Source organism: Plectropomus leopardus, chromosome 9 (assembly GCF_008729295.1).
Source record: "Plectropomus leopardus isolate mb chromosome 9, YSFRI_Pleo_2.0, whole genome shotgun sequence".
NCBI classification, from domain to species: domain Eukaryota; kingdom Metazoa; phylum Chordata; class Actinopteri; order Perciformes; family Serranidae; genus Plectropomus; species Plectropomus leopardus.
Window position 1 is genome coordinate 28106433 of NC_056471.1, and position 16092 is coordinate 28122524.

Genomic DNA, 16092 nt, shown 5'->3' on the forward strand with positions numbered 1-16092 from the left:
GCCACCATTTTGACCATAAGGAAGACGGAGGCTGCAGCTGCACCATGGTCTGGATGGCATGGTTGCACCCACGTTTTTTAGCGTCCAGGAACGTTTCATAAGGTGATCATTTTGTTCAATTTTGTAACGCAGATTTTGTGGATTTGGTGATTTTTCCTGATAACTTGTGCTTTTATCCTAAGTAAGTTAGCAGGCCATGTAGTTAACTGGTTTCCTTTTTCGTCTTGTTTAAATTGTGTTCTGTTATGACCGGCAGATCATAAATTTGTGATTATGTCATTGAAAATACATTTATCCTCATAATTAAATTGTATCTTTATTTCACAAACAGTGCCTGTTAGCACGAGAATACGATCTGCTCTGTGCAACGCTCCACGGCTCCATCAAAAATAGATGAGGCGAATATTTTTCTTAAGCCTCCATTATGCTTTCCGCCTGTACAGTCACATGAACAAGAGCTGACGCAGAATCAGGAACAGTTTGGACCTTGGATCTTTGGATCTGTGTGGGTAAACTGGTATTATCCCAAACCCCAGGGGACATGGTTTGTTGTTTTTCCTATTGGTTGTGATATCACTGTGTTCAGTAAAGTGTTTGCTAAGATCTAGGAACACGGTGTCAACGATTGGATCTAAACAACAAGACTTGAGATAAATACACAGTCAAGGTTGAAACGGAAGTCATGGTGTTCATTTGAATTTTGTTTTTTACTGCTCATGTTTCTCGCTCCATCACACTTCTTTTTAGAAGCGTTACAATGTTATTACTCATAGGAATGGTGAATAATAATCTGCAAAAAGCCTCAGGCTGTAATGCACTGGAATTTCCCTTTAAGTGCAAAATAGCAAAGTAAATATTCATTCATCCATCTTCAATAGAAGAGAGAACTTTTCCTTATTGAGTGTATTCTCTCTGAACAGCTTCCATATTTTATTATCATTCACTGAATCTAATTTATGACTTTTGTTTAACCAGGCATGGTGTGAGGAGACACTTTATGGTTGAATTTGGTTTGACGTCTTGAGTCTTGGGACTTTTGGTCGGTCTGGTTTTAATTAGTACGACATTACTCAGGGAAAAGTTACTGGTTTGGAAATGGAGGGCGAGTCTTTGAAGTGCTGCTCTATATATTCTGCGAGCTCCACTACCCAGGGGGTAAAGCATCTGTGTGGTGACATTGCATGCATTCACTTGCACAAAGACACACACACACACACACTCACAGATCTGAATGCTTATGCATGTCTCTCATGCACGCACCCGCACCCAGAACGTGGCACACACACACACTGCAGACACACACGCCAACAGCCAAGCTGTGCAGCTGACCTAAAACAGCTTCCTTCTCAAGCTCTCTCCACTTTGGGCAGTGGGGAGCTCACAGCTGCAAGAGGCCAGGCTTTGAAGCTGCCCCCCCCTTCTTAACACACTGAGCGGATCTGTTGGCTAACCAAGTGTGATTATCCCCAACCATTTATCACGCTCCTTGTCAGAAGAGTTACAGGGCGGAATATCTGAAGAAATCAGCTAATCCTCAGCTATCTGGGGACCCAAGGATTGTGCTTCATAACAACAGCTGTACAATTCTGTGCCACTCATAAGCCTTTTATTCCATACTGGCAGCACATAAACACAGCCCCCATCTGCTAAATTTAAACGGCGGCCTCGGTCCACGATCTCTGACGCACATCTGCAAAAAATTAAGCTCCTACCTGAGGTGAACCCTTCCTGTAAAATATGTCACATACGTTCGTCTTGTATGAGTTTGCACTCCCATTATTAAGGACCCGTCTGCGGTAACAGCAGGAGAAGGTCAGACAGTAATCCCATGTTTTACTACACCGCGGGCAGATTGATTCTACCCTTGCTGATTCAATGCATTTTAAACAGCCTGGTTCAAAATGGCCTCCACCATTGTGACATTTGCATGAGGAATTGTTCTAGGGCACAATGCGCTGCTGTTTCAATTTGTTTTGAGTGCTTTTTGGATAACTGCCAGGACGACTCTGCCACTGTCGGACAGCTTTTTCCATACTGGTCTGGGGACAGCAGTCTATGCCACAAATAAATTGTTGCAAGGTCAGCGGTTGAGCCTAAGGGTTTGAGCTCGAGTGCTCATGTTTATTTGGACATGTAAATCAGTGTTGATAAATGCAGATGCGTGTCCATGCATGCTGCACCTACTGATGCAGTGTCTCCCTTACATGCCGTCTTGCCGTGTGATGGTGTAGCCGTACTCCGGGTAGTGCAGAAAAGACACGTTGACTCCAATCAGCGGCGTCCCGTCTCCCGTGAGGACCTGACCCCGGATGACTGACGCCAGGCTGCGTGGACAAACAAACACAGAAAGGGCTGCGTAAACAAACAATGCCAGCCGGCATCAACACACAGCCACGGCATCAACGCTGCACAACAACTGCCATCCCTTTGCCAGCGGCACCAGCAGGGAGGTATGATTTACTGACCGAACACACACATGTCAGCGGTTGTTATTCATGAAAATGCCACCTTACAGAGCACCTCTCTGTCTCTGTTTACTGCCTTAAAAGCCCATAATTCAGCAGGATGAGGTTTCGCAGACACGGAGGACTGTTGAGATTTCGCAGCATCTTGCACATAGATTGCAGCATTTATATTCAACGAGGACACAGAAATGGATTTTTATCACTCTTAAGCTCTATTTTTATTTTGAATATTATTACTTTGAGACAAGATGTGACATGCAAAGCCACACACAGCTCCTGGGGAAATTTCATTTGTTAGGCAAGCAGTGGAAGTTATCAGTCTGCAAAATACAGTCAACTTAGGGACTGTTCGTTATTCATATGGTGGGAAGGTGTTGTGCAAAAAATCGGAGCAGAGGCAAATAATTTTTTAAAGCACTGGGGAGGTTTTTTATTGTTGTGTAGGGGAGGGACATACACATTTAAATGATTGTATTTTTTATTCATTTTTAATACCTTCTGAACCCCAAATCCCACTGATGGGTTTAAAAGGCATGTTTTTAGTGGTTACTGTAGTCACACTACAGCTAGGGTTAGGGACTGAAACCCAGTGCTATTATGGCATATTTATTATGTAAATGTCTTATGTGAATTTGTTAAAAGTGTTTTGTATCTATTCATATTTATGTCCTTATTTACATTTCAAAGTGTAAACAGGTAATATATTGTTAAATTTCAAGTTTAAAATGTATGTTTTTTTTACATTGTTGACCATCGCTTTGTGCTTTATTTTACAGAGAAGTACAGGTTTAGGCACCGATACATAATTAAAAGCATTGTTTTAGCAAAAGTATTAGAGAAAAAAAAAAAAACATAACCCCAGCCACCCCTTCCTCTGATAAATAAAGCCCAGTCCCTTGGTAAATGAAATGTACAATAAACAGAAGGCATTTCAAATGTGATTCATAAGTGAAATATCTGCATAGTTATTATCACTCTGACCTTGCTGAATTAAGAATTTCCTCTGAATTGAATTTTGAAGAGATCCGAGCGTGATTGTTCTCACAAATGCATCTGTTTCCCAAAAAGAGCCTCTTGTCAGTGTCATACCAGTCGTGTGCTCGCTGGCATTGATAAATTCTGTGGTGATACTTGTGATGAAAGATAATATATCAACAAGAATAGTGCTAGAACAAGCTCTTCAACTTGGTTAAAGATACCCTCTTGATGTGTGAAGTTGCAAAGGCTCAATGTCTGACATGTCAAGAGGCACTTTATATGAATTCAGTAAAACAAAAAGCGACGCTGGAGGCAAACTGTCACAAAGACAAAAAGAAATGAACAGTGGTTTAAAAGAAAGTGATGCTACAAATGCAAAAGAATCGCCACGATATTTAAGAAAATCATAGTGTGGATGAGGAAATTTAACAGATTTCAATATAAGAAATACAAAATGTTCAGCAGTGAAAAGTCAAAGTGTGAAGGTTTGAAGTCTACGGGGGAAAAACATGTCCCTTTTTGAGCAAAGATCCTGTTTTCCACCACTATTTTTACATACATTCACACCTGGTGACTGCCTTATATAACCCTCCTCCCACTGCTGTCCAAAGAGCAGTGCCACCGGAGCAGGTGGGGGTGGGTTAAATGCTTCACTTAAGGGCACCTCTATGGTAGTTAGTCTAGCATGGGGGAGCATTACTCATTCACTTTGCTCACCCAGATTTGCCCTGCTGGCAAATGGATTTGCTTCTGGTCAAAAGGCTCTCCACCTCCAGCATCCCCTTCCCTGCTTTCACCCAAAAAACTGTATTTTCTTTGGTATTTTTTGCTTCATAAATCACAAAAAAACGGAAGCTTCATACATGATTAAAGCCTCAGATATCCTCTGCGATTATTCAACATGACTGCGGGGCCTTCAGGTAAAAACTTCTCGTTCGTGTATCCTTAAGTGTGAAGTAATTTGTAAAGTCAGTCCTCTGTTTGAAGGTAAGAAGGGGAGACAATGCGATATTTCTCCATCAACATTTAATCATTCCCTACTTCTCAACCATAGAGCAGAATTTTAAAAGTGTTCCCGCTGCATTTGTCACTGGTGGGCAAAAAGATGTCTCATTTTGCCACTTTATCTCCGGGTCATTACGTATATGAGACGGGGGATGATCAACAGCTTTAGCCTCTCTTATTTCCCTCCCGCTCCATGCCTGGCACAACCATCTCCCATCCTTTATTTACCGGCTCGGGGAACAAGGCCACTTAAGAGCCCCGGCGAAGGTTCACTCTCTCTTCCCTGTGTCTCTATTAATCTTTTGAGAGCATGCTACAAGAGCCGAACCCCCCCAAACAAACGCAGAGTCACACCACCTGCTGAAACCCCAGAAATGAATCATATAATTCATGCATTCTTATCTGTCATTGTCTCACGCCGGCTGGAGAAAAACACCATCTGAAAACCCAATGGGAGACTAGTGTGGGGACATGTGATACGGCTGGGGGACTAGTGTGGGGAGAAAAAAAAACACTAAACCACAACACATGTTTTATTCCCTGTGCCATATGAGGGACAAGTTTACTGCCGAGTTCTGAAACCTGACCGCACACTGAAATCTGCTCCCTTTCTCTTGGTTTTTACAATGGCTTCTTAAAAAAAAAAAGGAGGAGACGAGTGACCTCTAACTGTTTCCCATTCCTGTACCGTTAGACATCACATACTCTACAACGAGGCAGAACAGTCACCGCTGCTGTTGGAAGTCTTGACGCTGTTCTGGCTTTGTTCCAGCGCTTCAGAGACTTTTTTATAATGTATACTCTGCAAAGGCTGTCAATAAATTATTCACTCTATAACCTAAAATGAACGTTTGAAAAATATGGGTCTGCAAACAAACTCTGCGTCAACTACTTCATTATCTGGCTCTTGCAAAAAAAAAAAACTGCATAAGTGCTCATAGGATACAGTAAAAAAAAAAAAAAAGGTAATTAATTTGTCGAATGCATGTTTGCAGAGCCTCTAGAATGCATGGTGTTTTTGACGGCTAAACTAACTTCTACAAGGAGATAAAAAGGCAAATGAGTATTTTGAGCAAGAGAGCTAATGCCACTGCCAGACATGAAATCGACAGTAAGCTGAAGACAATGAGGACGAGGATTACCGAGAACCCGGCTGGCAGAAAGGAGGGGGAGAATCGCCTCATTCTATATTTTCAGTAAAGCATGCTATTTACATAAGGATTACTTTAAACTATTGGAGGAAATATTCCCAAAGCCTTCCGCACACAGTTGGCAATCATTTTCCTCTCCATCAGTCACAAAACAAACTCCACTCGTGATTCTGAACAGATGTGGGAGTGCACTGAGGTTCTGGTGAAAAATATAACTCTGTCTCCTCAGTTTGCACGCTGACGTCGCTCAGGAGTCTATTCATTGGCTGACACACTCTCTCCCTTTATATCAAACTTCTTTTGATCAATGCTTTTACCTTGGATAAGCATCTCAAAACTGCTACTTAATTCTTCATAAAGCTGAAGAAAATGTGAAGTCACTTTTCAAAGGTGTCACGGTGAATAAAAAGTCAGACCCAATACGAGAAGGTCACAGGTCTGTCAAAGTGTCTTTGAAAGACATAAAGACTGTCTGCTCTACTGTAGTGAATCTGTCTAAAAGATCAGGAGGATAAAATTAAACTAAAGACAAAACTTTCTGAAAGAGATAATGGAAGCAAGCCAATACGTCTGCAGCCACACTGCAAGCTCTTTAAGGGTTTTCACCCTACAGTTTACTCAATCTTACTTTAGCATGCTAACATCTGCTAACGGGCACTGAATACACAGTACAGTCTGAAATCAAAATATTAAAACTAAAAAAAAAAAACAACTATCACTATATCGTGACTGCAGTACACGAGGCAAATAATCTGCGAAAATAACATGCTCAACTCAAGCTGCTGGTGGAAGTGCAAACCACTACCATTTGTTCTGGGCCTGTCCAAAAGTAAATGCTTTTTGGCTCAAGATTTATACACAATTAGTGACTGCATTTGGGACAACAATCACATCTAAATGGGATGAGGAGCTCCTTTTTGACCTTTTACTTTCGACATCTATCAACATAAAAACAAAATAATTATTCGGAATTATTGAGTTTAGCTGCTAGAAAAGCAATTACAAAGAAATGGCTTCAGCCAGATGCCCCCGCTGTAGAGGGCTGGTACGAAATCATTTATGAAATCTTTGTAATGGAAAGAGTTACCTTTTCATTTAGGCTTCAGGAAACTAAATTTGAAGAAATCTGGAAGTATTGGAAAACGTAGGTTTCCGTGAAATGCCCTTCTTTTGTTTAAATATGTTCATTAAACTCTGTATTTTTATTTCTATTGCTTTACCGTGATGAGCACCCAATGGTCTATTCGTCATTTGTCAAAAAAAAAGAAGAAAACACACTCCTCTGACTCCTCAGAGTGCTCCTAATGGCACTTCCGAAAAAAGCCATAAACAACCCACAGTCAGAGCCAAGGAGTCTCTACCATGGCTGTAAATCATGTTAATCACTGCTCGTGAACTTCAGTCAAACTTTCAACCAAGGCGGCGCTGATCAGATATGAATTAAGATTCTGTGACTGCGCTGACTATTTCTCACCTCAGATGCTTTTGGAAACATATATTAGTGTACTATTTACCTGTAAAATTAAAAGTTTGATGGGGCAATGTTTTGTTTTCACTTGACTGTTTCCAACAAACCAGCCAGGTCAGACACTTTCTCATTTTTTAAAGTACAACATTACACTAAAAAACGTTTCTGAAAACATTTGAGGAAAGAAATAGGCAATATATTCTTGATTCACATTTGATCAGCGCTGTCTAGTTTAACAGCTTGACCGCAGTTCAGAAGCTGTGACTGATGTGATCGACAGCTCTGAAAATGACCTGTGATTAGTCAAAGTTTCCCGTCAAGGACTAGATTTTCTAAAGCCTGAAAGCTAAAGATGCTAATTTACACATTATTTTGTGACCAGCAGTCGACCCTTGTTAACTGATCATTAACTGGGGACCTTTTTGTGTTGGATGTTTGCTGCTTCTGCTGCTAGTGCGAACTGACAGGGCAGACTTTGAACTGACTGCTCTAGAGGATACTGCAGTTGTTTTCCAGGAGAAACACCATGGCATAGACAGCACCGTACAACTGCAGCCGAGCTGTCTCGTTATCTCCCTGCATAGCGCCGGTATATTACTTTTAATATACTGTATATTTGGAACTGTTTAGCCATTTAAAACCTGGATCAAGATCAGTTTTCTTGTACAGCGTTCAGATGCCTTTTGTAGTAGTATTTAAACTTTTAAAATGTGATTTCTTTTAAAATGTGGGAAAAAAAGCAATTCACAACTTGGCATGAAGTGTCCTGCAAACTGCAAAAAAATGATTACAAGGTTACAAGAAAAAACTTGATATTGCATAAAAAATATCAAATGACTTTCATATATATAAAGAAAACTATATTTGTACTCAAAATATTATTATTTATATTTATTATTTTATTTAAGCAATTTTTTCAATTCATTCTCTGTTCTGGCACTTTTCTTTACTTTTTTTTGCTAATTCAAGTAATTTTCTTGCAACTTTTTTTATTCCTTTTACAAATTTCTTGCTAATTTTGGGGTCTTAAATTGCACTTCTTTCCATGTTTTTCAAGGTAATCATGTGCCAGGTTTTAAAGGGTTAACAGAGTCTTGATCAGTCAGTGTTTATGATTAAAGGTTAATAATTAACATCCCCACTGAAAACAGATCCAAGTGGATATGCTGATATCTAGTGTTCTCTCAGACTACTTTCATGACAATATGCTCAAAGTTTGTTATGGGATTTTTGCCTAAAGTCGCCAAAATTAAATTGTCTACCCCAGCTGTAAGGGATCATCAAAATTCACCATGAGGGGAACATGAATGTCTTGTAAATTGGCCACCAGGGACAAATCATCATCATATTTCATATCAATCCATTAAACAGTTGTCCACAAAAAAAAAAAAACCCAAAAAAACCTGTCAACCTGCTGGTGAGGCGAGAGGAAATTTCATAAAATCTCATCGTCTGGGAACATAAATGACTGCAAGAAATTTCATGCCAATCCACCCAGCAGTCATTGAGATATCCATTGAACTCTCAGTCTATCTATGTATCTTCTAAGCGTTTGTGTGCTTGTTTGATGTTGAGGTGATAATATGTGGTTTTCTGATGGAAAAACAGTTTCTAGAAAAAAAGCCTTTCCAGCAAGTATCAAAGAGGAGTCTATTTCAGTGTGCCTGCCTTAGATATTCAAATACACTGCATGATGGGCTGTCCTGCTGATGATCAAAAAAATTAGGTTTCTGATAAAAGATATACATTAACGTACACTGAAATTGGTCTCTTCAGAGAAATGCTTGCTGTGCTTTCCTTTTCAATTTAGAAAACCACATGCATCTGTTATCTTGGTGTAAGAAACATAATCCTTATGTTTTTACAGTCGCCGTGGCTGTTTATAGCAAAGGAACAAGCTATCTCTCGAGCTACTTAATCTTGACTGGTGAGAGACAAAAACGCTTGTGGCAGTGACACCACTGTAAACACACTTGTCAGTATGACTGCAAAGACAAAGAGATGTGAGATTCTTTGACGTTTCCGAGTGGCTTCACAAACACAGGTGTCTCCTGACTGGTAATGAGACAGCCAACAGCTAACGTGATGCAAATAATTAAAAGAGCTGTCAGTAATTCATTACGCCTGCTTACCTGCTGTTGAACGGGTTGTCCCAGGGTATCACGTGACTGCCGCTGGGGCCAATCAAGAAACTGACGCGATCGTAGAAGCCCTTGGATGTGGGCTGGGTGCCTGAACTCTGGCCCTGGCCTGCGATGGCGGCGGGGTCGGGCGAGCCGCGACAGTAGGGCTGACCCTGGCAGGCGATTTGAGTGCAGCAGTCTGGGTCCATGCAGTCGACGAGTCCATCTGGAGCGACAGTGGAGACAGGGAGGGGAAAGCTTTGGTGACCTGGATGCATTAGGAAACGTGGGAGCATCTACGTTATGAGCCCTAGTGCACACAGATGATTTCTGACGTGAACTTAAGTTCATTAAAGCGACAACAGAGATCCTGAGCTGACAGCAAAGTGTGACCTGTTTTTTTAAAGTATGTCAACTTATATGAAGCTCAAAACTTCTGAGTGTGTTGTTGAGCACTTCATTAGCAATCCAGCTCCAGAGTATTGATATATTGTGTCAACTACTCTTTATAATTGATCTACTGTATATTTTAAAGCGTGCTGTTTAACAATCTGCTCTGCTACAACATTTGCATATTCTTCCCAGTGATCTTTTATGTATGATTGATTTGTTTTGTTTGTTTGCACTGTCACCGAGGAGCCACATCAAAGCCACTTTTCTGTTGTGCACAATGAGAGGCGCCACTTTTTCTGAAGCTAAAAGACGATTTGTACGAGAGGCTTTTTTAATTCTTCCTACCTCCCTCGTTATCCTTCCCATCTGAGCAGAGCGTTTCGGTCGCTACGTCGCATCCCAGCCCTCTCCACCCTGACTGGCAGATGCAGTGCCAGACGTTCTGATCCAGGACGCACCTCCCGTTGTTGTTGCACAGCCCCGGGCAGCCGTCTGTCAACACATCATGTACGTGTCAAACGGCAGAGCAAGTCAGAACAAGGAAATCAGGAGGAGGAAAAGGGAGGAGGAGGGAGAAGACAAGAGCAAAGGGGGCATTTAGAGTGGACAGGGGGCAGAGGAGGGACATAGATGATATAAGACAGCATTGAGTGAACATACAGTACGATACACCTCTGACAGGACTTGGGATGTAGGGAGGGAGGGTGTGAGGAGTTACTGTCGTTTCACATGAGTTTCAGGAGCTACACAGAGAGAGGGGATGTATGGGATAAAAGAGGAAGAAACCTGCTGAGCTGTTTACTCACAGTTAAATGGGAGTCTCTGAATGCATGTTGAGTCAAATCCTCGTGGCAATTGGGAGGGTTTTTTTGTGTTTAAATCAAAGTATGAGTTCACGTGGCTTTCTCATAGTCACTTTGAGTCAAATCCACAACAATTTTGAGGGTTTTTTAGTATTTGAATCGAGCTTTAAAGGATTGTAAGTGAGTTCAAAGTTGCACAAATCCCATTTAAGAGGCTAAAAATTGGTGGCTGTCTTGGAAGTTCATTGCTTGAAAATAATTAAAGGAATAGGAATAACTCTGCTGCAAATGTTGGAAACACTCATGTGAAGTAACGGCAACATCAAAGGGAAAGGGAAGTATATATGTAAATAGGGGAAGAAGTGTGGGAAGGAGAGAGGGAGGATCTAGAAGTCGCTACATTTACAGAAAACAGAGCACTTGCTGCCAGATCGCATTCCTTCTAGTGGAGGGTGAAGACAGGGAGCCGAAACATGACTAAACCACACCAGTTCTGGGGCGTTTAATCTGGCAGACACAGGGAATTAAGACAAGGTGGGGGAGAAGGGGGACCGTGGAGTCTGTGTGAGACTGTGTTCAGACGGACAGGAGATGAGGAAACATATCGGGCGAGCAGGATCACAGCAGGAACATTATGATCGACTCGGACATAGAACAGGTGTATATACGCCGTGCTAGGAAAGACAGAGAGCAGGGAGGGATTGTTTGTGACAATCTCCCTTGGGGGGGTAGTGGTTCAATTTACCTTTATATCCTATCTTGACTGCTCCTATTACACAACCGAGGAAAGGGAAACATTTGGAAAAGAAAATTACTTATCTCTGTGGTGGCAAAGAGCTAAGACTGACAAACACATTTACTTACAGTAACTTACAGGGAGCACAAAAAGTGAGTGCTGGCATAAAGCTGATGTACCTGCCAACAAAATATTTGGAAAAGAAGCTTTGCAGGTAGTTTTCCCCGAAGATTAAAGTAGGCTTCGCTCTTTTTAGTCTCTGCTCTAATTTCAATCTCAACTGTGTATGTAAATCATAGTCGTTATGGTGATTGAGCTGAATAGTTAATACTAAGCATGAGTGACAGGATATGATTGGAAAGCTGCGAGCTCACCCATTTTATTCTTTTTTTTTTAAATAACAGAGTTCATATTTTTTTTAAAGCAACATAAAGGTGTCTTGGATCAGAAAAACACATCTTGTACGAAAGGTATAATTCTCAAAGCAAAGTGAAAAGTGTTTTTACCTGATACTCTGGAATCCAGGGCTATACATGTAAGCCAAGAGGGAGTTGGATAGAGACAGACAGGTAGGCAGACAGGCATACAGACATAAAATAGAAAAGAGAACGGATATAAGTAGGAGTTAGGCAAAGACATGCAAACAAGTAGAAAATTGGTTTGAGAGAGGGAGACAAAAGAGACGGAAGCTGCAGATTTAGAGGAGTAAATTCATAGTTCAGCTGCAGTAAAAGAGGAAAACGACATTTGACAGACTTAGTGTAGATGTTAATTAAAGTAGCAAGTGATAAATCAGAATTATAGATGCTTCCACGGTCAAATTCAATACATGTTTATGTAAAAGCACCTTGGATGGTGGTTATATTTCTGTCCATGGGATGCAACATACTGTAAATAAACCCTTCATCTTAGTAATAGAGTGGTGAAGTGATGACGTATTTTTGTAGGCCAACCAGGAAGTAAGGAAGCATCGCACTGGTTCACTCGTCAAAAACCTTATGGGATTTTCGGTTATCGCCAAAAATAAGACAAACACCACTTTTGGGTGTTTTTAAGCGTAAATGAAATCGCCAGAAGCAAAGAGCTATTGTTAGGCTATACACGAACTACAACGTGGTCGCACGACTTTAACGTCACCACTATAAACATTGTAAAAACACATTAAAACACGATCGAAAAATATCGTAAACAAATAAATCCGCAAGTTCGAGTGCGACTCTGTAAAGCTGTAAAGGCGGACAAGTGGGTTTAATGAGTTTCTGTGTCCGGTGGAATGACGTCTAACGTCCCCGACAAACATTGTAGTCCAATTTAGACACTCGTTGGCAACCGCATTTTTAAAGACAAGTCAAACCTCAAACGTTCAAAAATGTTTAAGCGGACGTATTTTATGTTGCAGAACAAAACGTCTAAATATGCTAAGCCTGTGTTAACAGGACACAGACCTCATTTAGGGCATTTTACCCAAATCCCATTCAAAAAACCCATAGACTTTTAGGGGAAGGGGACCGTAAGTGCCGTAGGGATAACGCGCAACCAGGTTTATGTTTTTTGCAATCATATATTTATATATATATATGAAGTTTATCACATGAGATAACTCGGTTTCCCTTGTTACGCCTAAGGAGCTATCTAATACCTGGTACAGTCATTACTGTCCCATAAGATTCTCATGCAATGGAAACGTTGAGTACACCTCCAGTAAATAGGACGAGCCGCTCGGCTCATAAAACCGTTTGCCTCAGCGATTAGCCAGGAAGCTAACGTTAAGCTAGCAACATTTAAAGTCAATAACATCGCTTTCAGGGGACAAATGGTAAATGTATTTTGACAGTGTGTTTAACAATAAAACTAGCTAGATACCCAGCCATGTCATTGTCGCCAAATCGGTATCAACATTTTCGCGAAAAATGACGCTGTGTGTAACGTTACAGTCCAGGGATGTGAAATGTTTGCTTTGTGTTTGGAGGGGCAGTGTAGTACCTGCAGCTTGTGTTTTACAGCCTCCATCGTGTGATTTTCAGAGAAAGGGGCTCTAAAGGACGAGTGTTACTGTTGTAAACAAATTGTAGCAGGAGTCTTAGCACCTAACTCACTTTAGAAACAGATACACTGTTATTGAGACGGCGCATTGCGGACACCGTGTAGCCAATCAGAATCGAGTATTCACCCTTTTTTGAATTTGTACGCGATGACGTGTTTGTGGGCGGAGCCTAACTACTGCCACAAGAAGACAGAAGTGCTGTTTTTTTTCAAGATTTTTCCATAAGTTTTCAAGGAATCATAACATCTGGGGAGAAAATGAAGAAACATACATGATAGTAAACCTAAAGCCACACATTGACGCATATTATAGTTATGTCATGCTGACAGCGACAGAAAATAGAAAATGCCATGACTCCAAAACTCTCAATTACTTTTTTACTAATTTCATGACTTTTCCAGGGCTGGAAAATGTGATCAGATTTTATTTTCCAGGCTTTGCATGACCATAGGAACCTTGCTTAATGCTTTGCCAGCAAATGTCACATTGTCTTAGCCCAATCAACAACAACAACAACAACAACAACAATAATAATAACAAAAATAATAATATCTTAGATTTATATAGTGCCTTCCACAATACCCAAGGAGGCTTTACACAGTTAAATAAAATGTAACACAAACAAACAAACAAACATACTGAACAGAGATACAAAATATGAGAGACTGGTAGGGAGGCAGAGTTAAGTGAGGTTGTAGGCTGTGGTGAAAGACAGATGGTGTTTAAGGAATTTTTGGTATGTCCAGAGATGAGGTGTTATAGATATCCATGGGGTGAAGTTTCCTGACTTGTAACATTACTCACTGATGGGTCAGTGGGTCAAGGATCCAACTAAATAAAATTGTCTGGATATCTTAATATAACTTGTGGAAAAATCCAGGGTTTACACAAAAGACAAAGTTGAGGCATACAAGTCTCTAGAAGCAAACAATTATGTACTTTGTGGTCCTTTCCAGGGTGTTTAAAATTGAGATTTGTCAAATGGTTTTTGTGTACTATAAGCACAAAATGCAGCTATACAAGATGAGAATAAGTCAAACAAATCTTTACTGACAGCAAACAGCACTTTCATGGCTGGGTTCCCTTTGGCTTCTGTTCATTGTTTAACATATGTCAGAGCTTAATACTGATGCTACTAGCTTTATGTAAAATATAGGATTGATTTTATTTCATGCTATAGCTGTAGGCATAATACAGCAGGCCCTCTATGATTTACATATATGAATATTAGCTATTTTTTTTTTTTGTTTAAACCAAATTCTGGCAACCATAAACAAGTTCAATTTTTTTCAAACAGCGTCTGAGATATAGCTATACTAAAAAATAATGGTTATCTTATTTTGGATTCCTGTTCTGACATCCAACAGTACAACAAGACATTTTTGTTCCACATATCTTGACTGCTTCTCTCTGGTTTCCACTCCCCTGCGATTGTTCCCACTTTTTTTCTGCCACCATGATGCACACTCAGTAAGAGTGACGTAACTGTGACATAGAATTCAAATTGATCTATAATTGACACTTTTCTGTAGGCCACTGCAGAAGTTAGCATTGCCCAGGTTCCCTCGTCAAAAAGCCTATGGGATTTTTCCATTGCATTTTGGATCATGGCAGAAAATAAGCTCTGTGGTAAACAAACATACATGATACTTAGATGTTTTGTTCAGCAAGATAATCTTCACAAATGAACTTACAGGATTTTTAGGCCTGAATGCAATCGCCATAAGTAAAAAGCTTATGTTAGGCTATAAACAAACTACAGTACAGTCAAGTCGTCACCACTTCGAGGTTGTAAAGCCATGTTCTGCTCAGTTCGGCTTGATGACGTTCTGTAGTCTCATTAAGTGACTTGTTAGCAACAACCTTTTTTAAAACAAATTTTAAATTAAACAAATGTAAAAGTGTCTTAAGCTTGTGTGAACCACAGACCTTATTTCAGACTTCTAACCAAAAATCCATTAAAAAACCCGATTGACTTTGAGACGAGGGAACCGGAGGTGCTGAAATGCTAGCTGATTTCTGGGTTTTGGGACTAATTACTGGGGCACTCTATTGACAGTTTTAAATGGACACCCTGCAGCCAATCAGGATTGAGTATTCAGCCAGACCATGGTGGAATCATTGTTAACTCCCTCCGTCTGCTTTGCCAGGACAACACGAGCAAGAACACTCAGTTTCTCTTGAAATGTGGTTGTTAAAACACCCTTTGTTTTCAGACTATATGAGGCAGTTTCATCCGGGCCTGCTCCAGAACACTTTACTGTCTGCTTGTCAGGAGGTACGCAGTCTCACCCCCAGTCTATTATGAACGCATCATGAAGCAGCATGCTAAACCTGCCCCCCCCTCACAATGTTGCCGTCATCTACACTTGGCTGATTTCAACAACTGCACGGCAATGGACCGGCAGTACACTAAGACGAATCAGAAAACACCTCAGTGGTAAACTGCAGTGCTGAGAAAGCAGTGACAATGGGTTAAGCCTTGCATATAAAACAGGATCTAGATGCTGGCCACAAAAGAATGGCCGAGGAAGTCTTCTATTCAAGCTCTGTCCATGTAATGTGATTAAAAGGCGCTTTGTGCAAATGGCAGTTATTCAGGGGGTTTGAAAGACAAAATAAGCTGCGGGTTCTCCAAGAAAAGGTAACGCGCTGCCTATTCATCCCCGCTGCATCCACAGCAAGGAGTTACTTTCCTGACGGGAGCCTTAAACAGGACGAGAGAAAGAGAAAATGGATGGCGCACAATCGGCCCTGAGGAGGGAAAGATTAATAAGATCAGGAATGCGACCCCTCCAACAACTCCCTCGCTCGCAATCTCCTCCCCTCCAGAGAGGACCAGCGCTGCGGAGCAGGGATTGCTGATGAGAGAACTTGTAAATACATAATTAGGGTTCAGTAGTTTGGAGTGCCAGATCTTTGTTTC

General features: G+C 40.9%; 1 protein-coding gene across 1 annotated transcript in view; it reads right to left on the reverse strand.

The window, feature by feature from the left end:
* Positions 1 to 16092, reverse strand: part of LOC121947781 (teneurin-3-like) — a 173716-nt gene that overhangs the window by 37777 nt on the left and 119847 nt on the right. The window contains exons 12-16 of the mRNA XM_042492896.1: positions 11629 to 11649; positions 11132 to 11155; positions 9929 to 10075; positions 9200 to 9416; positions 2205 to 2324 (exon numbers count right to left, since the gene is read on the reverse strand). Of these exons, the coding sequence (XP_042348830.1) occupies positions 2205 to 2324; positions 9200 to 9416; positions 9929 to 10075; positions 11132 to 11155; positions 11629 to 11649 (529 nt within the window). The remainder of the gene's footprint in view (positions 1 to 2204; positions 2325 to 9199; positions 9417 to 9928; positions 10076 to 11131; positions 11156 to 11628; positions 11650 to 16092) is intronic.